The sequence below is a fragment of the Crinia signifera genome, chromosome 8 (assembly GCF_055691185.1).
Source record: "Crinia signifera chromosome 8, ASM5569118v1, whole genome shotgun sequence".
Lineage (NCBI taxonomy): Eukaryota > Metazoa > Chordata > Amphibia > Anura > Myobatrachidae > Crinia > Crinia signifera.
In genome coordinates this window covers 114,544,480-114,571,500 of record NC_139224.1, presented here as the reverse complement: position 1 = coordinate 114,571,500, position 27,021 = coordinate 114,544,480, and the positions used below count along the sequence as shown (strand labels likewise).

Sequence of the window (27,021 nt, the reverse complement as noted above, 5' to 3'; positions counted from 1 at the left end):
TTGTGTGCTCACCACCCGTTGTCATTGGTGGAAGCTATGTTTAGTGATTAAACACAAGTCATCCATATATTATATACAGGGCGTGGCTTGGAGACGCCAGGTAAGTTTGGGTGCTGCGGGGTCTGTGGAAGCTATTGCTGGGGGTTAATGGGGCCGTCGTCGCTGAATCTGTTGCTGCCAGCTGTGCTCCCTTCCCCTCCTCACCGCTGCCGCCTGGTCCATTGATGCCCGCCGGGGCCAGCATATCCTCCTGTCTGAGGTCCCAGCACTCCTCCTGTTAGAATGTCACTTGCAAAATGGACGCCCCCTTACAGCTGATGGTTATTTAGTATGCTAAAGGAGGCACAACCTTCTCTTTAGAACAAACATTTCTGACAAACCACCCCCCTTTAACTTGGTTATGGTGGCAACAGAGCTCTGATAAGTTTAACTAGATTTAAAACTAAAATTGTCTGCTTTGCTGAAAGCCATATATAAGCCAGGTAATTTGCATTTATTAAAGAGTCTAAGGGTCAGACTTCCTCAGCCTTCAAAAGGAGTATTGGCTAATCGGTTATTGCTTAAAAATGAATATGTTTCTTTAAAAATAATCCATACCTCCCGCATGCTTGTTGAGACATCAAGTACTAAGGTAACCACTCTATCTTTATACTGCAACAATGAGAATACAGGAGCCTTAACACTTGTGTTCTTTATTGGAGAAGATCCTGTTATGTCCTCAGATTTCATAATGATTTCCCATGTGCTCTGGTAGTTACATAATCTGTTTTGCTGATTTGGGGCTTCTGCGTTATGGTTGGTTTTATCGCAAAACATATTCACCTGAAAATAGTAAAATACAAACAATATAGTACATATTTACATATTAACAACCAAAAACAGTAGAACTTGTCAAAGAACTGTAAAATCTAACACACTTCAAAACCCAAGACAGGAAATAGGTTAATTTGCCATTTACAGTAAGTGACTTCATTTAAAGACATTTGAATAGTTACTTTAGTTCTATAGTGAGGAATGTCTTAATTAAAATTAATTGTATGTGCTGCTGTGACAAACCACAAACCTCCACTTCCCCCACTGAGACTGAACACAGACCCCCAAACTTCCATCAAGCAGACAATCAACTCAATACAATGATTCCCAGAATATCAAAAATATCCCCCTCCCCCAGTGCAGTCCAGCTAGCACCCTGGAAATTGTTACACCCCAGATAGCACCCATTTCTGTCCCTGTAACAGATGTCACAATGGAAATAGATTGGCGCCAGATGAGTATTTTCAGTGTTGGGTACTCTGCTCTGTAAACAGGCAAAGGATGTTTGTGTGGGATACAGGAGGGGAAGGGGGCCACAACTCTGGACAGGTGGCCTCATAGGTGCGTAGGCCTCCCGGGAAACTTCCCAGTTAGATCTATGGCCAATCCAGCCTTGTCATTGACACATTGAACATCTGGGAAACCGTGACCACAACATGTTTTCATGGAACTTGTAAACAATATAAAGGACCATCTAAATACTTTTTCTTAGGAAACCTCATTTCTAATAGTTTAGGGACTCTTTAAAATAAATACATTGGAATGCTCTAGGGCAAAGACGCAGAGGAAATGTGGGAAACCTTCAAAAAGTTGTTGGATAAACTACACACTACAAATAAATTTATCTCAAAGGGAAATACAGTAAGAGTAATATAAACAGAACAAACCCATCATGGCTAAACAAAAAGTTATGGAAGCAACACATATTAAGGGGAGAGTGTTTAAAATATACAAGGCTAACGGGGACAAGGAGGCGGTCACTAAGTACAAATAATTAAATAAAGTTTTAAAAAGGAGAAATTGAAACAGCTAAAAGGGAATATTAAATGCTATTAGCCACTGAAAGCAAAATACAGCTCCATAAAGTTTCTAAATACACAAATAGAAACAGATTAATAATAGTGAACATAGACCCCTTAACAAACGTTAATGGAAATAGCATTACTAAGGATAAAGATAAAGATGAACTGTTAACATTTTTTTTTCATCTGTCTTTACTAAGAGGCAATGGTATCTACAGGCACCACATAGGGAGGAGCTCATTAGAAATGAATATAGATTTCACAATAGATGAAATCCACAAGAGGCTTTGCAAAGTCAAAACAAATAAATCACCAGGGCCATATGGGATTCATGTTAGGATGGAGTTAGCAAATCCTCTGCAGTACATTTTTGACAAATTATTTTCATGTGGAGTCCAAAGTACTGTAGAATAGTGGAAATAGTACCAATATTCAAAAAAGGAAAAAGAGATGACCCAGTGGATTTTAGACCTGTGAGTTTAACATCAATTGTGGACAAATTTGTTACAGTATTTTTAAGGGATGATATCATGAATTATTTAGAGGGGCAGAGTATTATCAGTAGAAACCAGCATGGTTTTGTAAAAAAATGTTACCAAACTAACCTAAAAAGTTTTTATGAGAAAGTCAGCAAAAACCTAGATATGGGGTATGCTGTAGATGTGGTCTATCTGAACTTTGCAAAAGCTTTCATACTGTGCCACATAAGAGGTTGATCAACAAAATGGGGAAATTGGGTCTAGAGTTAAAGATTTGTAGCTGGGTAAGAAATTGGCTGCAGGATAGAGAATAGAGAGTGGTGGCAAATGGTGCATTTTCAGGTTGGATACCTGTCCTGAGTGGTGTACCACAGGGATAAGTCCTAGGTCCACTTCTATTTAACATATTCATTAATGATCAAGGTTGATAATTGTATGGTTATGCAACTTTGGAGACAAACCCAGTGTGCTACGTACATTCTAAATGGGGAGGCATTGGGTAAATCAGATTTGGAAAAGAACTTAGGAGTCCAAATTGACAACAAACTGGGGTGCAGTGCTCATTGTCATGTAGCAGCCAATAAAGCCAACAAGATACTAGCCTGTATAAAAAGGGGAATGGAAGCTAGTGACACCATTATGCCAGTGTACAGGGCACTGGTTAGACCTCATCTAGAATTTGGGGAACAATTCTGGGCTCTTCACTACAAAAAGAACATCATAGAACTGGAAAAAGTCCAGAGAAGGGCAACCAAGCTAATAAAAGGGTTGAAATCATTAAACTATAAGGACAGATTTGCCAAATTTGGAATGTTTATGATGGAAAAGAGATGTTTTAGGGGACACAAGCTTAAAATGTGCAAATATATCAGGGGACAATAGAACAAACTGTCAGACACGCTATTTACTTTGAGGGTTGAGACTGGGACACTTAGAGTGAAAGAGAGAAGATTTCGTACCCGTCGAAGGAGAGGCTTTTTTTTATGGTCAGGGCAGTCAAAGTATAGAACTCTCTTCCAGAAGAAGTGGTGTCAGCAAACACAATAAATATATTTAAATTAAGGTTGGACAAGCATTTATTGCTTAAAATTCAGGAGTACAACCTATAAACATAATTTAGCACAATGTGGAATTAGAGTAAAAAGTGTATGGATTTAACATCTAGACAACACCCTCTAAGTCAGGCATGTCCAACGTTGGCCCTCCAGATGTTTTGAAACTACACATCCCAGCATGCTTTGCAATAGTTTTAGCATTCTCTAATAGCAATACTGTGGCAATGCATGCTGGGATGTGTAGTTTCATAACATCTGGAGGGCCAACGTTGGACATGCCTGCTCTAAGTTGTCCTGTAAAAGGTTGAACTTGATGGACGTAAGTCTTCTTTTAACCTAAACTACTACAGTATGTTACTAGGACGCATGAATCTAATGGGAGGTGCCTCCAAGAATAAGATAACATCAGCAAGTAGAACTGAAAATGATGCACGTGTTCTCCTATTTAGAGATCTAGGTTCCTGTTATAATTTTTAAACACTTACTGAGTCCAGGGCCTGATTATACATAATAGATTCTGGAGCAACCTGCTTCTTGTTAGGATAAAACTCACAGCCCTCCTCATAGACTCCGGTAGTACGGTCTATCTCACAATTCTCTTTATCACATTTAGCTCCCAGACAAATGTCAATCTTACTTGTTCCATCAATACTCAAAGGGCATCTGGGAAAACATAGAGAGGCAACGGTTACAGGTGCTATTATCATTTTGGCACCTGGAAGTTGGACATAAACAAGAGTTGTTTTTTAGAGTACTTCCAGGTTATGTTGTGGTGTGCATCTGTTTCCCCTCATGTTTGTGAATGTAACTGTCTCCAAAAGTACAGTAAGTCTATGGATTGGCATGTCAATGTGGTGGTGCAAGATTTTGGGGTATTTTTACTAAGACTTGGAGAGAGAGAAAGTGGAGAGAGATGAAGTACCAACAGTCCAGCTCTGGGTGGGTACTTTATCTCTCCCTCTGCTTTATCTCTCGCCAAAGCTTAGTAAATAGACCCCTATGTTACTTCCCCTGGTATGAAGGGCCTGCTGGCAGAATGCAGTTGTAGGGGGCCATGAGAGAGTACATGTTCTGAGCACCTTGATAAATATATATATATATCCAAGCTGCATGCACACTTCCTTAGGACATCACTATTTTTGTGGGTCTCATTCCGCTGAGCCTATCACCTGTAGTTGCTGGAGAAAATTGACGCACTTTGGCTACTGTCGGACATTGTACACTTGGTTATCAATGCGAAAATTCTGAGATTCATTTTTTATTTGGATTTGCATAGCTTTATCAATTGCTGAGTTGCTCCTGATGAAGTTGCCCCTGATGAAGTCATGAGAATGAGAATGACGAAACGCAATTTTATTTACTATAATTGTTTTGTTACTCTAGCGCCCTCTGAAACCCCCTATTCTCTTTCATATATATATATATATATATAGATATATATATAGATATATATAGATAGATATATATATAGATATATATATATATATATATATGTATAAATATAGGTAGATACTTGCAGAAGCATGCAGTGGCACTCGGCAGGTCTATTATAAAGGAAGATGTACATCTGTCAGAACAGACTTAGGTCTACAGTCATTAGGTCGGCCCCAGAAGGTTGACTTGCCCCAAGGTTGACAGGGTTAAAGGTCAACATGGGTCAAAGTCGACATGACTTAAGGTCGACATGGGTAGGGCATGAAATACCGCCTGTCGGCACATGTCGGCTCAAAAAAGTGAAAAACTCATGTCGACCTAATGACTGTCGACCTAAACCCATGTCGACCTTGGCCCATGTCGACCTTAAGTCATGTCGACCTTGACCCATGTCGACCGTTAACCCTGTCGACCTTGGGGCAAGTTGACCTTCCGGGGTCGACCTAATGACTGTAGACCTACAATAAGGGGGTTATTCAGGTTGATTCGCAAGGCTGCAAATTCGCAGCCTTGCAAGTCCACCAAACCCCGCCCAGAGAATGACCGCCCCCCTGCCGCCCCCTCAAAGTGCGGCTTTGCCCGAACAGCTGCGAATGGATGTTTTGCATAAACATCCATTCGCATGGCTCGGGTAACCGCCCACATCTTTCGATGGTCACCTGCTGCATGCGAATGCACGCAGTACCGAACGGATCTGAATCAGGCCCTAAGTCTGTTCTGAATGATGACCGCTTCCCATTATAAACAGGCGATTTTAATGTGGTGAACCGATGTTTCGGGGATAGAAGAAACCTCTTTTTCAAGGTGTACAAACCTTGAAAAAAGGGGTTTCTTATAGCCCCGAAACGTCGGTTCACCACATTAAAATCCCCTGTTTATAAAAGACCTGCCGAGTGCCAATGCATGCTTCTGCAAGTATCTACCTACACAATTTCTCCAGGAGGCACTCAGGTTGAATCCTATTATGGAGAGTGCTGGTCTGAATACTCTGTATCTTGTATATATAAATATATATATAGTACATACTGCTAGTACATGCATGATAATGTAGAAAATGCACCATAGTACTGTGTAGTATAATGTAACATATATATACAATGTACAATTCCAGTATAATGTTTGGAACCCAATCACTTTTATGAGGGCGGTAGGCAGGGCAACCATCAGGGGGGACTATGGGGACTCCAGTACCGGGCCCAAACAAAGTTCACATTTTGAAGCAATGTAGAGGTTGGGAAGAGCGGCCAGTGCTACCGACATCAGTCTCCCCAGGCAAGCCAGGTGTTCGAGAAAGGGAAGGGGTGTCCTCAGGGGCGTCTTAAGGACTGTGGGGGCCCTGGACAGCAAAATTTGGGGGCACCCACAGACACCTCCCCCCAGACACCACCCCCACCCCCCGGGGAGGTTGGTACCTGAGCAGCGCAGGCAGTCAGCGCTGTGGTCTCTGCAGCATATGGGAAGTCAGTGGTGGGGTCCCTGCAGCAGATGGGAACTAGTAGCGGTATTGGCAACTAGTTACCATCCGCTGCAGGGACCCCACTGCTGACTTCCCATCCATGGCAGGGACCTTGGGGCTGATCGTCCAGACCGCTGCAGGGACCCCCTGACTGCACTGCGCCACCCATCTGCGCCGCCCGTCTGCACTGCTCGACCCCACTGCCCAAGCACTGGGCAACAGGAGCCCCTCACCAGCAGCAGTGCCGGTGTGGGGGCCCCTTATGTGTGGGGGTCCGCTACTGGGGGTCTTGTCTATTTTGTTAGTCCCAGGCCCCACAACTTCTGATGGCAGCCCTGGGGGTAGTCCCCTATTCAATGGGGCCCACTGGGAGTTTCCCTTACACCACTGTGGGCAGGTGCAGTTAGTGGCCTTTTCTTTTAATTTATACAAGATATTGTATTGATCTTCAATGGATTGATAGAGAAAGTAGTGGTTTATGGTTACAGTGGTGGCAAATATTGCATCCCTGCTTATACTTTTAAGGCCCCCATCCACTAAGGGAGGTATTGCATGCGGTACCTCACATGCAATTCCCACCAAATCTCCTGGCAGCTGCTGGGTGGCAGGATTGCATAATGTACAATACATTGTATGCAGTCTTTTTGACTTCTGACTGTCGAGATCCCAACTGCCAGTATTTTGTACCCAATATATATAGTCATACAGTACTTGCTCAATTTCCCTGAATGCCAGAGGGACTCCCTGAAATGTTGATGATCTCCCTGACTCCTTTAAGAGCCTAGCATTGAGTCCTGGCTGAAGTTTTATCTGTACAAATGATGTGACAAACATTTTTACCTGGTTGCCTCCACATTGCCTTGATTACTAAGGTAGAAAGGAATATCATTGTTGTACTCATCAAAAACTCCCCATCTCAGATGAGCCCATTCATGGATAAACAATCGTCCTGTCAAGAGAAATCACATGATCATGAATTTTGAAGTTGACACTTTTCTCTTTCCCAGTGCATACACTAATGCTATTGACCTGAATATAGTGTCCTGTTAGATAAAAGGGCAGGTTGAGGTAGGTGTGGTACTTACCACGTGGCTGCAGCTCTGAGCTGAGTTATTCAATTGCTGCTGCTACCCTTATATAGTCTACAAGTAAGCCGCTCAAAGCAAATGCTTTGAAAGTTAGTCTGCTACCTTGTGATTGCCTCTGTGTTTGTACATGTGTGAGAGGGAAAGAGATGTAGTTTCACCCGCTGCCAACAAATGGCAGTGTTTCAGTGACACACAAATGGACATGAGACATACAGATGGAGTCGCTCTCATTCAAATGGCTCCTGGCGATTTTATTGCCATTCGCCCACCCCCAGCAGCCGACAGAATGGGGCATGCACGCACGAGACCCATTCTCCCAGAAGCCATGCAGCCCTCCTAGTTGAGCTGCCCGTCTACCCGCTCACCTGCCACCTCTGCCCCACTCCCTGTCCGTCTCCCTGAAGCAGAGATGGGCAGGGAAGCATCCTGTCCCCACTTCCCCACTTCCCACCACCTTGCTGACAGGGACGGGCAAGCAAGTGAGACGCTTGTGCGTCCCCATCTGCCAGCTGATGAGATCTGTGAGTGGGCAAGAAGGGTAGTGGGAGGACAGGGGGCTGTCACATGGGGACACCAAGTGTTTCCTTGGCTTGCCCACAAAAATGGTGGATATGCCCAGAAAAACCCTGGGCGTCCCCATTTAACGCAGGCGTGGTGAAGCCTGCATGGGGCGGTCGCCTGGCGTCACATGACATCAGTGCCCGCCCCCTTTTACGGCCATCTCCGCCCCAGATAAATATCAGATCAGACCTTTATCTGCGAGCGGGATAAAAAAAATTCGCCTTACGTCCACATGGGAATGGATGTGTCAGTGTACACGTTGGTGGGGCGGATGATCGCTCCCCTTGTGGACGGCGTTTACCTACTCGCTAAGCGAAAACACGCTGCTTAGCGAGTGGACCTGAATCAGGCCCAATGATCCAAAGCAATAAGCGAGGTATGTACAATTTCTGACATCAGTGTGTGTCATTGTTTCTAGTAGCTGGAACTGTGGGTCAAGATGTTGTATACACATTTTAGGATTTTTTTTTATGTGTTTTCTAACCTTATGTGTACCCAAAGCAGCATAAACTAAAATATTACAGTAAACACCCATGACAAGTTTACCTAATTGAAAACTATAACTCTGTAGAATCAGAGCCAGGCCTAGCTAATTTGATACCCTATGCAAGACTAGTTCTGCCCCTGACGCATTGCTCCTTATTCACATTACACCACACTGCATTGCTACTTTTTACACTGCACATTATTTATTCACACTGTACACCACACAGTATTGCATCTTATACATATAATGCCACGCAGTTATGCATCCAGTGGCAAATGCAGGATTTCTAGAGGGGGTTTCCAAATGCGGTACACAAATTATCACTCTGTGGAACATTGTAAGAAGAGCGGGAGTTTGGGGGGCAGAAGAAGAACCTAGTATCAACCCTGGACATTAATGTACACACTGGTCTTTTATACACTGCATAATGTATGGAATACAGTAATAATATTCATCACTATATATGTCTAAAGCCCCGTGCACACGGGGGAGATATATTGCTCAGCCATATATTGCTATCAATATATGGCTGAGCTATCTATTGCTCAGTTTCTCCTTTTCATCAGTGACCAGAGATGGGGCTGAAAACGGGAGCGCGCACCCTGCGATTTATCGCCGGGGCACACTCCCATCACTGGCAATATGGTCGCAAGCGACCATATTTCCAGTGATTTCAGCCCCTATCTCCCCCGTGTGTACACAGCTTAAGGCTTTATCAACTTTTCAGTAATATAAATAAGTTGTCAGGAAAAGGTTAAACATACCATACTGTAATTAATAAATACACAAACATAATAGAACCAGTACTGCACTGTCAAAGCTCACATTCTCCCACCTAATGGAAAGTCTCCTGTCTCTTCTTCCTGGTAGATACTCTCTGGTCCAGTGCACTGATTGAGGACTCAGATCCACACACAGCAATCTTTAGTAGAAGAAGCTGCTACCACTGGGCATGTGCATCAGCGCTATTCTGTCCCTTATACTGCATGATGTTGCGGCAGGTCTAGTAATCATATTATATTCCACTGCTATTGTCATAATTTGAACCACTTGCCAAGAGGATGGGGGTTTCTGTGCAACCGGAACCCCCCCTGCATTTGCCTATGGCATCTTACACATTATGCCAAACATTAGTAATGCCCTTATACACATAATGCCACACAGTTATACCCCTTACATATATGCCACATGTTAGTAATGTCCATGGATGTGTTCTCTGGGTTCTCCAGACTTTGCCGCAGTATTGCGCCATTCTTTGTTCTTCACCATAGGGGTGGTTACCCCTAAACAGTATTATTCTATACTTGTCATGTGGTTTTATTTGTGCTTTCATGTGGTGTTTTTTAATGCTCTTGTGTGGTGTCATTTTGTTATGTGTGCGACTAGGTCGCCTGTGATTTGCGACTAGAAATGAGTTCACTTCCTTGTTTGTATACAATGGGGAAGCCATTAGTTTTTTTATCCAGTATAGTTAGGTATTTTAAGCTAGCTTCTCCTCTTGTCTTTTTCCTAAGGATCCCTGGCACTTTGTCCCAAGTAAGACCTGGTGGCATCGGAGTTGGGGCATACTTAATTTGCCCCTCTAGACATGGCTATTAGAGGTGAAGACCTAGCCTCATGGGTGCTAGTCATCTTTTGGAGCATTGAAAAGAGGCAGTGTAGGGTCCACCATGGCCGTTATAAAGAGTGGTCACGGCTTGGGGTTCACACCCGAATTGTAACATTAAGGAATGTACTTGTCTTCTTGCTCAGTTGTGCACTGGGGCCTCCCACTTCTCTTTCTACTCTGGTTAGAGATTGTTTGTGCTGTTCTCTGAAGGGAATAGTATACACCATTGTATGAAATGTTCAATTTTGCACATGGAATAGCCTTAATTTCTAAGAACAAGAATAGACTGCCAAGTTTTACATGAAAGTTCTCATTTTCTGGCAATTTTGAGAGTATAATTGAACTTACATATGTGATGCTCCAAATACTCAACTAGCTGAAAGGAAGGACAGTTTTATAGCTTCTCTAATGAGCAAACCCGTTTTCAGCTGTGCTATAGAATTGCACAAGGGGTTTTAAGGGTTTTCTAATCATCCATTAGTCTTAGCAAACACAATGTACCATTAGAACATAGGAGTGATGGTTGCTGGAAATGGGCCTCTATACACCAATGTAGATATTCCTTTAAAAACCAGACGTTTGCAGCTAGTATAGTCATTTACCACATGTATAGAGTGTATTTATGATTAAATTAATGTTATCTTCATTGAAAAAAAAATAAGGAAATTTCTAAGTGACCCCAAACTTTTAAATGGTAGTGTTGGGTAGTGGTATGTATGTGTGTATATGACCCTGGTGGGAGGCATGTGTATATGACAATGGTGGAAGATATGTATATATGACAGCTGTGGGAGGTATTTGTATATAACCTGGGTGGGAGGTATGTGTATATGGTACCAGTGGGAGGTATGTGTATATGACGGCGGTGGGAGGTATGTGTATATGACACTGGTGGGAGGTATGTGTATATGTTACTGGTGGGAGGTATGTGTATATGACACTGGTTGAAGGTATGTGTATATGACACTGGTGGGAGTTATGTGTATATGGCACTGGCAAGAGGTATGTGTATATGACACTGGTTGAAGGTATGTGTATATGACACTGGTGGGAGTTAAGTGTATATGACTCTGGTGGGAGGTATGTGTATATGACACTGGTGGAAGTTATGTGTATATGACACTGGTGGGAGGTATGTGTACAGTATATGACACTGGTGGGAGGTATGTGTATATGGCACTGGCAAGAGCTATGTGTATATGACACTGGTGGGAGTTATGTGTATATGACTCTGGTGGGAGGTATGTGTATATGACACTGGTGGGAGGTATGTGTATATGACATTGGTGGAGGTATGTGTACAGTATATGACACTGGTGGGAGGTATGTGTATATGGCACTGGCAAGAGCTAGGTGTATATGACACTGGTGAGAGGTTTGTGTATATGACACTGGTGGGAGGTATGTGTATGTGACACTGGTGGGAGGTATGTGTGTATGACTCTGGTGGGAGGTATGTGTATATGACACTGGTGGGAGGTATGTATATATGGCAATGGCAAGAGCTATGTGTATATGACTCTGGTGGGAGGTATGTGTACAGTATATGACACTGGTGGGAGGTATATGTATATGGCACTGGCAAGAGCTAGGTGTATATGACACTGGTGAGAGGTTTGTGTATATGACACTGGTGGGAGGTATGTGTATGTGACACTGGTGGGAGGTATGTGTGTATGGCAATGGCAAGAGCTATGTGTATATGACACTGGTGGGAGTTAAGTGTATATATGACTCTGGTGGGAGGTATGTGTATACGACACTGGTGGGAGTTATGTGTATATGACTCTGGTACCAGGTATGTGTATATGGCACTGGTGGGAGGTATGTGTATATGCAAATTACATGACAATTGTTATCAAATAATTCAAGTCAGTTCTGGAAATGCTAAAAATGACATACAGTACACTTTCTCAGGTCCTGTAATATTGGGAACAGTGACATTCATGTTCAAATAATTGTGAAACATTTTAAAAACTTGAAGGAAACAATTTAGAAAATAATTGTTATTTTTCACGAATGGAATATGTATCACCTTACCTCGTGGTCCATGTATTCCCAGCACTTTGTCATTCAGTATATAACCGGGTGTAATATGTATATATTTTCCTTCTACCCCACAACCACCATATTGTAAGGTGTATGGAAAATCTCCAAAAATAAAAGGATCAGCTATGATAACATCGGCCTATGAATAAACAAGGATATATATATATATACATATATATATATATAGAGAGAGAGAGAGAGAGAGAGCGCATGATCAAGAATTTGAATGTGGAAAGCTAGAACACTGACACTTATCCAGCCATTGCAAGTACATGTAACTTCATGTACAAGACTTGATACTGTATGTGCCATGTTTTCACCCTGCACTACTGTACTGAGGGCCTAATTCATCATTTATCGCTAATCAGAAAATTCGTAAATCATTCAAAAAGCACATGCACTGGCCCAAATTGCAAAAAATGATCCATACACATACTGTAGATGTTGTGGAGTAGCTGCGGTATGAAGCTGGCGTGCAGGGACAAAATCATGGCGATTTCTGGGTGAGCTTGTAAAAAAGCAGGCGTGTCCAGGCATTTTTCAGGTGGGTCTCTGACGTCAGCAATGAACATGTCCAGTCTGATTCTGACAAGATCCATAGGGTCTATATATTTATTATGAAAATGGCGATTACTATTATTGATGGGGGAGGAACTAGGGTGATTGTTACAGTCAGTGTAGTAAGTGGTGGACAATGGTGCTATATAGCAAATGGTAACAATGCGCATATATTTTATTCCGCAAACAACACTTTTTATTGTTTAAGCAATCTGAAAGAAATATATATATATATATATATATATATATATGTAGAATAACTATGATTAAAACTGTTAAAATATGATCCAATAAGAACAAAAATAAAATAAGAAATTAGTGCAATTCTGTGTCGTGAGAAAATGGAGCATCAGTTCTAATTACACTGGTATAATTTCATTATAATAAACGGCTGAGATCTGGTAATTTGGCTATTAAAATTAATATTTTCTTTCATGAAACATAGGGCTACCATCCATGATCAGGGTCAGGCAGAATTGATACAAATGGTAAGAAATTGAATTATTTGTGTGTGTGTGTGTGTGTGGCTGTGGTGTGTGTGTGTGAGAGAGAGAGAGAGAGAGAGAGATTGAATTACCTGGGGAGTAGGGAAGCAGGGGATTATGGGCTAAAATCCCCATACACAAAACAGTTATCACTAATTTTGGCCTTTCTGAGTAATATCTTTTTAAAAAATTGTGATCATCATCCCCATACGTTAATGACCCGTCCCTCCCCTTTTATTTGTGCTGCATAATCAATGTTGACTATATTGCGTGTGACTTTACTGACGATATCGTGTAGCAATATTGTTCAGTTTGCATGCACAATGTAATTTGCCAGGCTTACTGCCAATATCATTAATGATATTGGTGGTAGAGCCCATCGGCTGGTGTGTATAGGGTATCACTCCACATACTTACCAACATTCTATCTGTCCTCTCTGCATGATGCAAGGTGGGCGGTGTGAGGATTGGGGGTGGACACTCATGTGCTTCATCACAGCCCTGTCCCCTGCTCTGTAATGCCTAGATTATTGTCAGGGCTACGATGGCACATCATCACCTTCCCCAGACTGCTCCTTTTGGGTGCAGGGCCAGTGGCGTAACTACTGTAAGGCAGCCCCAGCAGCCGCTTGGGGGAGCAAGCAGCAGCAGGGTCTGTGTGGGTGCCGGCACCCGCTCGACGCACTGACATGCTGCTGCCTGCCGCTGCCCACTGACTGAGCACTGCCTCAGCCACAGCGCGGGTGGGGCCATGGCAGAGATGACAAATCCCCCCACTGATTCAGTTGACTGTACACAGGGACGGCTATTGGCTACTGTGTACGGATGGGTGTGTTAGGGCGGCCTGGGATGCATCGGAGCCAAGGGAAGCAGCGGTGTACGCTGGTCTCTCTTCCTCTCTCCTGCTTCAGCTTCTCCGTTATGCATGGGATGTCATCACCCCATGCTGGGGAAACACGCTGGAGTGGAGTCTGGAGGGGGGGGGGGTGCGAGGGCACCAAAAACTTTTTAGCAGGGGGGAGCAAAATGTATAGTTACGCCACTGTGCAGGGCGTTTATGGGGGCTGCATGGGTGGTTTCATAGGATCTAGGAGACTTGGCTACTTGTGTGTTTATGTATTTATGTGCTGGCACTGAGGGCCACTTTAGCCATGTGCAAGAGACATCCTTATTCTTCTCAATGCTGGCAGCGGCATACCGGCATTGCTGGGAGTTGAACATTGATCAGTTGTCCCTGTGATCAGGTTTTTTTTTTTGTATTACAGACAAAGAAATAATACATATACAGTATAAGGAAGTCAAGTGTGCATGTGAGGGGTTGGGAAAGAGGTTTTGGCTGGCAGGAGTGGCAGTGAAGCAGGGAAAATCTATACCCATATTGGGACAATTGCTGAAGTAGTGAATTAAATGTTACTCTGCATTGCCTGTGCTTGCATATACTCCAGATCACGTGCGGTGCAGGGACATAAAGGGAAAACCAACTTGCTTCAGCCCCAGAATGTCCTGTTGCTATACATGTTGCCAGAAGCAAGTAGGAATAAATCACCTAAGATGCTGGAACAGATACGGTTAGCAGTGCCCGATTAACCAATAGACTGATTAGCCAGCAGCCTCGGGTGCCAGGACTGGGGGTGCCTTGCAGGTGACAGCCGAGGAATACAATTAAGGTCTAATTTATTCCATGCTCGTTAGCTATCACCAGTCCTAATGTACTGTGGGGGTAAAGTTCTTAATGTGACTGCCAGATTGCTGTGCCAATGTAACTTACTGATGGAACCATGTACATTGTGCTACAGCCACTGTAAGTTTGTCCCAGTTACCCGGAGGCAAGATAAATAATACAGGTTGTGACACTTGAAAAAATTATGTTAGGAGGGGGAGTCAGCCAAAGAAACGATATGGATGGCTTTCAAGTAACTGATTCAAAATTGCAGGGGAGGAGAGATGCCCCCTTGGGAGCAGGACCCCGGCGGCAGATGACTCCATTGCCTCCCAGAGTTACGCGCTACAGCCCCAGCCAGGCAGCCTAAAGTCTTGTTCACACACCACAAGCATTACATCACACATGGCAGTTGTTTAACCTTCATTACATGCACATGGGCAGTATGAATGGGGAGTTCCTGGTCACCCATAACACGTGTGTTTAGTAGTATTACAAGGGGAGCTACATGTGTATTAGCCTAGGGCACCTGGAACCTTTAATGAGGCCCCGACTGTAAGTGTCACTACCATTTGTAACAGACAGGGGCTTCATATATGGAAAGAAGATCAAAACAATGACAGTACCTTATCATATGACTCCCTCTTTGGTCTTTTGTACTCCTTGCTGCTTGACCAGGAGTTGGGTATTAAAATTGTTATACTTCTAATGAAAAGTCTTTGTTTTGTAGCTTGGAACATATAATTAGAGGCATCATTCACCATGTCCTACAAGTACAAGAAAGCACACGAATGTTTTACCTACAGTATGGTTCAACACACAAGGCTATTAATATATGTAGATATTCTAATCTGCATAAATGTATCTGTATAAGCTGCTAATAAATGGTGATATCTGGGGCCAAATGTAATAGGGTGAGAGTTTCAGAAAGTGAGAGATTTTGGGAGAGTTTTCCCCTTTTTTTAAAGCAGCCATTACACTGCAACACCAGGTTGATTTTGCCATGGAGTTGATTGCTGCTTTAAAAAACATGGGAAATATCTCCTAAAATCTCTCACTTTCTGAAACTCTCACCCTATTATATTTGGCCCCTGATGTCTTATCTTCAGTGGACATGAGGAACACTTGTGTATTATAGTGCTTTATTCATCCCTTAATACAGGGGTGTCAAACTCAAATTCATCGGGGGCCGCATCAGCAGTTTGGTCATCCTCAAAGGGCCGGTTGTATCTGTAGGACTATGTGTCCACTCTTTATTATCATAATAGTGTCCTTCATACAAGTATGTCCCAAATAATACCACTGTAACTCAGCAGTAGCATTTCCCTCCGGCTATTGCTGTGAACTGCAGTGCATTAGGGCACACGCTGCCTGCACAGGGGGGCAGCACTCAGTCTTAGGGCATATTTCCTGCTTATTATCATGGGACACAGCAATTAATGATGGGCTGCAATGTGCCAGTGCACACACACACACATAGGCAGAGAGTTTGACAATTACCCGCTCTGATGCGTCCACTCCAGTCTGAGCTGCTCCACCACCAAGGACACAGCTGCGCTCTCACACAGGCGCATTTCCCCCTCCCTCCTGTGAGTAGCGCTCTTTGCACTATTTATCCAGGAGTGGGGGGCAGTGTGCTCCCGGTTACTGTGCAGTGCACACTCAGCAGTAAGTGACCTGGAGCGCACAGCAGCAGCAGCACCATTCACCACAACGGACCTGCTCTTTCCTCTTTCTGGCTCCTATACAGCAGGTGGGAGCGGAGGAGGGGTTGATGACCGGCGGCACTGCGCTAGAGGGCAGACGTTCTCTGGCTTGTAGGCTACCGCGCATGCGCTGAAGAGGCGGCTCTCTTGTTTAAAAAAAAAAAATCGAGAATAAAAGGTGAAGGCTGGCGGCGGCTGCGTGGGCCACATGAAGAGGTCTGGCGGGCCGGATTTGGCCCGCGGGCCTTGTGTTTGACACCCCTGCCTTAATACATTTACTCCAGTAGAGTAATGTGGTTTACTACTAAAATTATACAGTACATTTAATTATGGGTGCACATCTGTGGATTTATTTAATTGACTATTAAAGTGTTAACAGACAGGATATGGATTGAACATCAATGCATTGTGTTGTCTGATGGATGGGTTAAGTTCAAACCATAGCATACCCTGCAACAGGGGTGCTTTATCTTCCCTGGCAGAGAGGTGAAGGCAACCCCAATCAGGGCCGTTTCTAGTGCCAGGGGAGCCAGTGGGGCAGATGTATTAAGCCTGTTGAAAAGATAAAGTGGAGAAAAAGTGTAAGGTGATAACGCACCAGCCAATCAACTCTTGTTATTTTTCAAACATTTGATTTGCTTCCGGCGGAACTTCCGGTTAACGCGGCGAGGACACCGCGGTACAGTGCTCTGTGTGTAATTAGTGAGGACATATGATTTCATTTCTAACCACCAATGGGCTTTAAGATTTAGTAATTTGACTTAGGATATAAGGACTTCCATTATCAGTATGCCCCACACTTCTGATGAAGGACAAGGTGTCCGAAATGCATTAAGGGGGTTATTCTGATCGTAGCGGCCAAACGAGCGTATGTTCGCTATTAACGTACGCTAGCCGCACGCGGCCGTTGGGGTTAAGTCCACCCACAACTCAGCCGCATACGTACGGCCAGAAACAACGTCAAAGGGGAGTGGCGTACAATTGAGCGTACGCCAACGTACACGGACGGGCCAGCCCTTACACTCCGACAACTGGCGTACAACTGAGCGTACGCCACCGTTTACGGACGTCTCTCGTCTGTCTTCCCGCCGACTTCTTGCGGAAATCTGAGCGTACGCCAGCTTGCACGGACGGGTCCCTATTGTTTTCAATAGAAAACTCCGCTTATGTCACCGCTCGTGAGAGTGAGCGTACGTCCGTGTACGCTGGCATACCCTTCACATATATGGACCTGCAAATCTTGCCTTTCAACTATAATTATGAAAATTAATTAATTGATTGAATTAATTAATGGGCAAAATAGTGCCCATGGGCTTAAAACATTGCTGAAACATCCTTTGTAGGTGTTAGATGTGGTTTATGTTACTGTATCATAAATACAAAACCTATGTTTGTATTAGAGTGAACACGTTGACACATGTCGACTTGTGTAGATTGAGTGTGCTACTGTGTAAAGTCTATGAAAGCACGTAGTGAATGTGTATAACTGTTTAACAAATACCTACCTTAGCATATATAAGCAGGTCTTAAAAAGATTCTTACCTTAAATTAAACAAACCTTTAAATGTAGAGAAGTATAGAAAGATAAGCTTACAATGTGTTTGAGTGCTGTGTGTGGCTTGCAGGTAGTGAAATCATGGTTTTGACTTAATAGACTGCAGCATTGCTTATTACATTCAGGTGTATGTGTTTGGTAGTAAGCAGCGTAAATTAGCAAACCCAGGCGCACGCTGGCATGCGGTATCTGTAGGGGTGGTTTGAGATGGCGGTTGGCGGCCGCCTGTTTTGTGTCCGAAATGAACGGTGCTGTAGTCGATCGTGCGGTAGTAGCACCGCTCATTTTTGGTGCACACCCTCGTGTACGCCCATATTTACGCCCATTTTCCCTCATTAATTCGGCCGCTCCCCTCATCACGCCCCTATGCCGCCCCCAATGCCCGTACACTCGCGTATAGGTTTTTTCGCACGTAGAGACCCGTCCGTAAGCGTTGTGGAGTGTTCGCCTGCGCATTAGCGAATGTACGCATGCGCAGATCATTAAAAATCCCGGGACGTCCGCGTACGGCCCGGCCGCTCCAACCAGAATAAGGCCCTAAGTGTGGTACATGCTGTTTATTTTTGCTTGGCTGAGCGGTGACCTCCTATTCTTTCCGGACTTCAGAGGACTTGGGATACCGTGCCTGGAACCTCCTTAGAACAACAGAGTCCTGGATCGGAGTGGATGGGGCCGTTTGCAGCTTTGCCAATGGACATGTGATTATATGCTTTTTATCATGTATCATTGTGAGTTCCCTGTACAGAATAAAAATAGTGTTATACTTGGATACTGCACAATGATCTTTCTTTGTTGATATACCCCGACCTCCCAAACCCCATTAAATTGGGAAAAGGGGATATGATTTGTGTCATTTTAGGTATCAAACAACCTTGAATGCCATTCGACCATTACTTCACCATAAGTTATGTTACATCTCTTTATTAAACATACAAGGGTAGTGCTGTATGGTTTCACCTATTTCACCTACGAATAAGATTATCCCAATATTGAGTGTTCGTTTGACAGGACAGTGGTGTATATCAGGAGCTGCTGTATCTTGTTTGTCTGCGCTTTCTTTGTTAATAACCTTCCTTTTGAAACGATGCTTCAGAATAGACACTTTTGTAGGCTCCCAAAGGAGGAGGCAGCAGTTTTGGAAGGGACATTTTCTAGACAGAAGAGGCAGGGCTAAAACAACGTCGGCAAATGGCAGCAGGAGGAGCAGTGGGAGCTGCATGAAGAAACCCCTGACAACAAGCAGGTAGAGGCAATTGGAAGGGACATTATTATGTGATGCATGCTGCATAATTTTATGCCAGGTGCATTACTTTATGGGGTATAATATGGTGCAAGAGACATTTCTGTGTGGGGCATATATTCTGGTGCAAGGGGCATTACTGTGTGGGGCATAATATGGTGCAAGGGGATTTACTGTGTGGGGCATAATATGATGCAAGGGCATTGCTGTGTGGGGCATAACAAGATGTAAGGGGTATTACTGATTGGAGCATAATATGATCTAAGGGACATTTCTGTGTGTGCCATTATAAGATACAAGGGTCTCTCTTTATTTCTGAAAATCAACGCTTCCATGGAGTATAATTGGTATAATTGGGGAAGGGTAAGCCAGAAAGTTATTAAACAGAAAACTAGTATTTGCTAGAGGAGTGATTCAGATTATATAATTCAAGTTGCTCTGGTGCTTATTAGCTGCACATATCATATCATTTTATGAGTACCTTCACCTTGGATTCTACATTCTGCATTAATGGACCAGTAAATTAATTTAAAAAGGTTTTATTCCTTGGGTATTAATATTAATGCTTCAAATTGCAAACGCCGACTTAAGTACTGTACTTTCTCTGTAACACTATAAGCTGTCCTAGTGGAAATGCCAAGTTTTCACCGTTACTTGCTCCTAAATTAGAATTAGGTCCTGCATTTGTTCCTGGGTAGCAGTGGTGCCTGGAGAGCATACTGCATCCATGGTTCTGGATTGCAGCCTTGACAGGCAGCCAGGAGTCCAGAAACTATTGAAATGCCAGGATTCCGTCTATTACTACAATTATATGGGGTTCACAAGTACAGTTCTGGTACTGAGACACCTTACAGTATGTGCTGGTGTGCGGATTTTCCCTTTTTCGGGAGGAGTCTGGGAGCAAACCTAAACAGGACTCCCAGGAATGCAGGAAGATGATGCCTGTAAATACTAACATATGTAACAATACACAAGATGGTTAATGTTAATAAACAACAGTAAATGCAACAATGCACAAAGATGACACTGAAAATAATAATAAAGACAAAAGCAGGTATCCACTGACTTGTTTGTGAAGATAACCGAAAGACCAGCACAGGAGATACACAGCTGACTTGCAGGCAGGCAGGCTGGGAAGAGGAACAGGATGCTCTGGACGGATTTTATTTGAAATAGCCCGCCCAGTAATTGGTGACGCCGGGGAACCCAGAAACGAGGCTTAGGATGTTGCCTAGCAACATCCCCGATGCCCCTGCACTGGGACTTTGCACAGAAGATCATGGCCGCTGCCCACTACCTTCCCCAAGCCTCCGGTGCCAGCAGCACTGCCGGAGCTTGGGGGGACTGGCAGAGAGTGGCGGCGAACACTAAAGTTAGTGACACCCAAGCCTCCTGCGCGGTCTGCACCGCCAGAGCTTGGGAAAGACCTGGGGGACTGTAGATGCGCTGTCCGGCGTCTAAGAATCATTTATACACATTTGGGAATTCAAGCCAGCTAAATGTCTGATTTGCATAAAAGTGCACACTGCTCTGTAGTAGTGCGAGATCCCACTGCCATAAAGTGCAGCATATTCAGCCATACAAATTTCTTCGCCCTTAATTGGATTCCCATATAAGGGGTCAATCCTATTTTACGCAAAGGTTGCAATATGCTTATGAATGGATGGGTGCTGAACCCTCTGTATTTGCTTTTGTGATGCCTTCTCTTTATGGTTGACTTAAATAGATCCCTGCCTCCAGGATAGTGTTTTTCACTTGGCTGGATAATGTCAAGTTTTTCTTTACAATGGAAAGGATCCTGCAATCATCCACCACTGTTGTCTTCCATGGATTTATAGGCCTTTTTGTTTTGTTGGGCTCACTAATGCAATCTTTTTTTTTCTCCAAATCAGTGGCGCCGGAACGGGGGGGGCGAGGGGGCAGCTTGCCCCCCCCAAAATTACTGAGGCGGCGCTATCGGATTCCTGCTCGGCGCCGGCGGGCGGGCGGCTGATTAATCAGTAATATAGGCAGGCGGGCGGTGGGCTGATTAAGCTTGATTCAGCCTCCCACCCGTCCGCCTATATTACTGATTAATCGCAGCCTCCCGCCCGCCGGCGCCGAGCAAGAAGAATCATGGCGGGCGGGGGTCAGGTGCTTAGGATGCTCTGGAAGCAGCATCCCGTGCGCGTACCTGCCGGGAGTCCCCCACCCAGAGGCGTAGGGAGGGCGCAGTTTGGGCGAAGGGCGCCGCCCCCCCTCCGCAAATGAAGTGGAGTCCCTGCAATAATTAATTTCTCACACACGCAGGGCAGCGTGCGCCGGCGGCTGCCATGCCCGGCGCCTGCCCCTGTCTGCCCTGCTCACCTGGTCCTGCCGCCGCGAAAACGATGGGGTCACGTCACGTGACTCCCTGCTCCAGTCCCTAATCAAGCTGCTGCTGCTCGGGCCGGCTCCCGGGCAGCGCTGAGCAGCAGAAATAAGGAAGTCCCCTGCCTCGTCTACACAGAATGACTGTGCTCCTCAAGGTAGATTTTTTTTTCCGTTTATTTTTTATTTTTTATAAAGATAAAGAATGAAGGAAATAATCATGGGGTCTGGTCTGGGGGTTTGGTGGGGTCCGGGGGGGGGGGGGGGGGGGGGAATCACTCTGGTTTCTGCTGCCACCCTGCTCTTCTCAAGGTGGATTTTAGTTTTTAACTAAACATAAATAATGGGAATGATCATGGGGTTTGGGGGATTTGTGGGGGAGAGGGGGGGGGTGAATCTCTCATATGTGTCTTATATAGCGCAGCAGATTCGGTTACAGCGTCTTATATAGCGCAGCAGATTCCGTTACAGCGTCTTATATAGCGTAGCAGATTCCGTTAGTGTCTTATATAGCGCAGCAGATTCCGTTACAGTGTCTTATATAGCGCAGCAGATTCCGTTACAGCGTCTTATATAGCGCAGCAGATTCCGTTACAGCGTTCTTATATAGTGCAGCAGATTCCGTTACAATGTCTTATATAGCGCAGCAGATTCCGTTACAGTGTCTTACATAGCGCAGCAGATTCCGTTACAGCGTCTTATATAGCGCAGCAGATTCCGTTACAGCGTCTTGTATAGCGCAGCAGATTCCGTTACAGCGTCTTGTATAGCGCAGCAGATTCCGTTACAGTGTCTTATATAGCGCAGCAGATTCCGTTACAGCGTCTTATATAGCGCCGCAGATTCCGTTACAGTGTCTTATATAGCGCAGCAGATTCGGTTACAGCGTCTTATATAGCGCAGCAGATTCCGTTACAGCGTCTTATATAGCGTAGCAGATTCCGTTAGTGTCTTATATAGCGCAGCAGATTCCGTTAGTGTCTTATATAGCGCAGCAGATTCCGTTACAGCGTCTTATATAGCGCAGCAGATTCCGTTACAGCGTTCTTATATAGTGCAGCAGATTCCGTTACAATGTCTTATATAGCGCAGCAGATTCCGTTACAGTGTCTTACATAGCGCAGCAGATTCCGTTACAGCGTCTTATATAGCGCAGCAGATTCCGTTACAGTGTCTTATATAGCGCAGCAGATTCGGTTACAGCGTCTTATATAGCGCAGCAGATTCCGTTACAGCGTCTTATATAGCGTAGCAGATTCCGTTAGTGTCTTATATAGCGCAGCAGATTCCGTTAGTGTCTTATATAGCGCAGCAGATTCCGTTACAGCGTCTTATATAGCGCAGCAGATTCCGTTACAGCGTTCTTATATAGTGCAGCAGATTCCGTTACAATGTCTTATATAGCGCAGCAGATTCCGTTACAGTGTCTTACATAGCGCAGCAGATTCCGTTACAGCGTCTTATATAGCGCAGCAGATTCTGCCACATATTTCAAATGTAACATGCCAACACATGTTAGCCACGCCCCCAATTCATTACCCCGGGGGGGGGGGGGCACGAAATATGACCTTGCTCCGGGCACCATGGCACCTAGCTACACCGCTGCCCCCACCCCACCTGCAGTCTCAGACAGAGTGGGCAGTGAAGCACGGGCAAGTGGATGATCATGACGACGCCTGCCCGTGCGTCTGACGTCACATGGAAGAGCCGGACGGCAGAGGTCCTGTGCGCTGGCAGCTGTGGCGCAGGAAAGTGGGTGGGAGCCGCAGCAGTCTGTGTGGTTGAAGTGGACTCGGGGTAGGAATCCAGGGGACTGTCCTGTGTCTGGTAAGAGAGCCAAGCACAGCATTATATTTAATTTGTGTATGATCTGACAGTGTGCCCATTAGATCAAATAAATGTGCACTGTGTGTAACTACTGGGGATGTAAACATTTGTTGGGATTCATCTGCTAATGTATTGGAGGGGGGATAGTATGTAATAACAGTTATATTGTACACCTGTTGTTAAAGGTACTTCATCCAATTAGACATTATTTTCTAGTAACTAGGCAAGTTAGATTCATGGGGGGTGGGGAGGCGGGGTCATGAATTCACCCGCATCGCGTCACTGCCTCTGTGATACTGGAGGAGGCTTCCGGCGGCTATTTTTTTTTGGGGGGGGGTACATGAGAGGGAGTGGTGGTGGTGGTGGGCCGATTACTTGGCTTGCCAGCCAGCCCCTGCCGCCCGCCCACATGGATGGCTGCTGCTATCAGGGGGTAACATATAGCAATTTAGGGGGCGCCAAAATGAGATTATATCTTGCCCCCCCCAACCTAAAATCGTTCCAGCACCCCTGCTCCAAATGTACCAAACTGTGCATTACAAAGGTTTCTTCTATCTTCCTGATGGATTCGCCCAGATCACATTGATACATGATAAACGTGCCCTTTAGGGCCAGATGTGTAAAGCTTCAAAAAGTGATAAAAGGGAGAGTGATAAACAGCCAGCCAATCAGCTCCTACGTCGCATGTTACAGACTTGGTTTAATAATTGATAGGTAGGAGTTGATTGGCACGTTGTTTATCCCTCTACACCAGGGCCGGCGCCAACACTAGGCAGGTCTAGGCATTTACCTAGGGGGCGCCGGCCACTGGAGGGCGGTACTGAGTCGGCGCTGAGGAGAGGTACCAATGAGAGGCACCATAGAAAGCAGGGAGTGGGGAGCAGGTAAGTTAGTGAGCATCCCCCTGCCTAGATCCCGCCCTTGAATCAACGCTGCCCTCCCTCTGGACACGGGGGGTGCGGGCACCCGCCGCAGTGTCGCAGTATTGTCCGCACCCTCCCCCCCCTCCTGGAGCGCATGTAGTGCCTGCTGAAATCCCCCCCCCCCCCCAGAGGGGAGAGGGGGAGCGGAGGGGGGGGGGGGGGGTTTGGGCAGCGGTGGGGGGGGGGGGGGGATTGCCAGGGGCACAGACAGGGTTTGCACCAGAACTGCTCTACACTTTATCACTTTTTGAAGCTTGATACATCTGGCCTTTGATCACATGTTCTCCTTTGATCACATGTTGTGTGTTCACAGCAACAGCTTTGATGATGCATATGCCACACTTGAAACCACTGAAAAACCTTTTGCTTGCTTATTTGGTGATTACAAAAAACAAAGGAATAGCCAAGACCTGTCCAGGAAACAGCCTTTGAGACAATTCTCTAATTATTTTTTTCCCCCAGTACTAATTTTGGATGTGAATATCCTCAAATGAAATCTAATATACTGCATTTTAAAACCTTCATGTGGTCGCCAGGTCAACACTATTTAGATTGACATGCATTGGGTCAACCACAGAAGGTCAACAAGGCTGAGGTTGACACGTGAAATAGGTCAACATGGCTATGGTCGACAGGGTTGGAAGGTTGACACAAGCATTATGTCGACAATGGCAAGGTCATCGCCAGCACTTTAGTCTTCCTTATGGTGTGTACACACTGAATGATTTGAGGCGTTCCTGTTCGATTGCAACAACTTCCGTGTATTGTTAATGATGCGTGTACCCGCTGATCGTTATGATTGGTCTATGATCTTCCATGCAGGAAGAACAGTGACCAATCTTTTGTGAAGTGTATCAAATGGTTCTGTGTGTATGCACCTTAAGATTCATCTCCCTATAATACCTGGAGATGTGTATGCAGTAAAACAAACCAGAATGTTGCCCTTGAGGTTTAGATGTACATTCGTCCAATCCTACACACTTCACTATCTCAAGTTAGTTATTAACAAAAGATACACAAAACTTGATATTTAATACCAAATGTTTAAACACGACTTTGAGGTGTGTTATCATTCAAATGACATGTGAGAACACAGCCACTGGAACACCATAGCAAACTGAAGAGAGAACATCATGGGGCTGATGCTGCTCATGCTGTATCCTGTGCCATAGGCGTCTTAAGATGTGCGCGGCGAGCACCAGCAGGATATACACTTTCATTTGCATCCACATAAACAGCCATCATTATTAGTATTGGGAACCACACCCGCCCCATGCAGGGTGCAAACAATCCACCTGAAACTGTCCAATATCCATCCAGATGCCACAAACCAGTACAGAAGTCTGCCTACATGTCCTTGACACCCATCCAAAAGTACTTGCTTAGTTGCTGCTCACAAGCATATATTTCATGATCAGAGTGATTCATCAGCACATGGATAGATCCATCCACATTTTCAATCTCTGTATGCATGTGTATGCATGTGCAGCTGGTGATTGCTTTCTAGATTCATGGCGATATCTTTGTGATCTGTCCACATTTGAATTTGTCTAGACACAAAGGATTGTTACCCTTGATCGTGTACTCTTGAGCAGCTGTATGTACACAATAAAGAAAAGGTCGCCCAACCTTATATTACAAATATGCACAAAAAGTCTTTATGTGTACACGGTGCTCCTATGGATTGGTAAAGTTCACAAATTCTACTGGAGTTAATCTCTTTGTCACATACGAGAATAAGCCCAGGTCACTTCTCCTTTTCTCCACGTGATTGTTGTTTAGTACTGTATATATAAAAAAGAAGAAATATCGAATATAGGGGGAAATTTACTGAGAATATGAATACGACTCAGTCGTATTCGTATTCTTAACAGTTTATTTATTGCATGCATGCAATTATTAATATTAATGCTGTTTAAATAAATTGCAATTTGTATCAATTGTTTCCTCTGTGTACACGTAAGTGCCTGACGGTACTACCCCCGTATTCTTAACACAACTGAATTTAGCGGAAAATATGAATCTTAAATAGGGCAGATTTAGTGATCGGTCGTATTTACTGATTCGTATTCACATGATGGCGTAGGTGGTTGTATGCTGCCGTATTTGTATTTAGCGGCCGTATATACGGCCATTAAATACAAAGTCAGCAGCCTGCACACATCAGTCAGATCCATGCAGGCTTCAGTGTACAAAAAAAAAGTTAAATTAAATAAATAATTTTGAAAAACGGTGTGGGGTCCCCCCCCATAGAAGTAACCAGCCCCGGGCTCAAAAAGCCAGTTCTGGTTTAAAATATCACGGGCAAAACGAAATATGGGATCCGCAGATTTTTTAAAACCAGCACCAGGCTCAAGGGCCTGGGTTTGTGAGTATAGCTGTAAAATTAGTGTGTGCATAATAAAGTTTTACTGTTCTCTGTGTCTGTGGTTTTTTATAACATTCTTTTTACAGGAGGACTACTAGTCCAAGGGAGCCCACTAATGCCCCGCATGCTGGGACTTGTGGTTCGCCAAGTCCCAGCATGGGGGTGAGGCCAGCTGGGACTTGTAGTTCACCTGTAAAAAGCAATGTTTTTTATTACACTTTTACACGTATCAGCCCGGCGTCCACAGCCCATGTACGCCGGGGACAGCCCTGGGCTTCAGCCCTGGATGGGTGAGGC

The 27,021-nt window shown here is 44.6% G+C and overlaps 1 protein-coding gene across 2 annotated transcripts in view; it reads right to left on the bottom strand.

Moving 5' to 3' along the window:
• LOC146026401 (calcium-activated chloride channel regulator 1-like) overlaps positions 1-27,021 on the bottom strand; it is a 105,202-nt gene that overhangs the window by 39,535 nt on the left and 38,646 nt on the right. For both annotated transcript variants that reach the window (XM_083157045.1, XM_083157046.1), the window contains 5 exons: positions 15,383-15,523; positions 12,045-12,192; positions 7,100-7,208; positions 3,855-4,032; positions 598-822 (listed from right to left, as the gene is read on the bottom strand). In XM_083157045.1, coding sequence (XP_083013171.1) covers positions 598-822; positions 3,855-4,032; positions 7,100-7,208; positions 12,045-12,192; positions 15,383-15,523 — 801 coding nt within the window. The remainder of the gene's footprint in view (positions 1-597; positions 823-3,854; positions 4,033-7,099; positions 7,209-12,044; positions 12,193-15,382; positions 15,524-27,021) is intronic.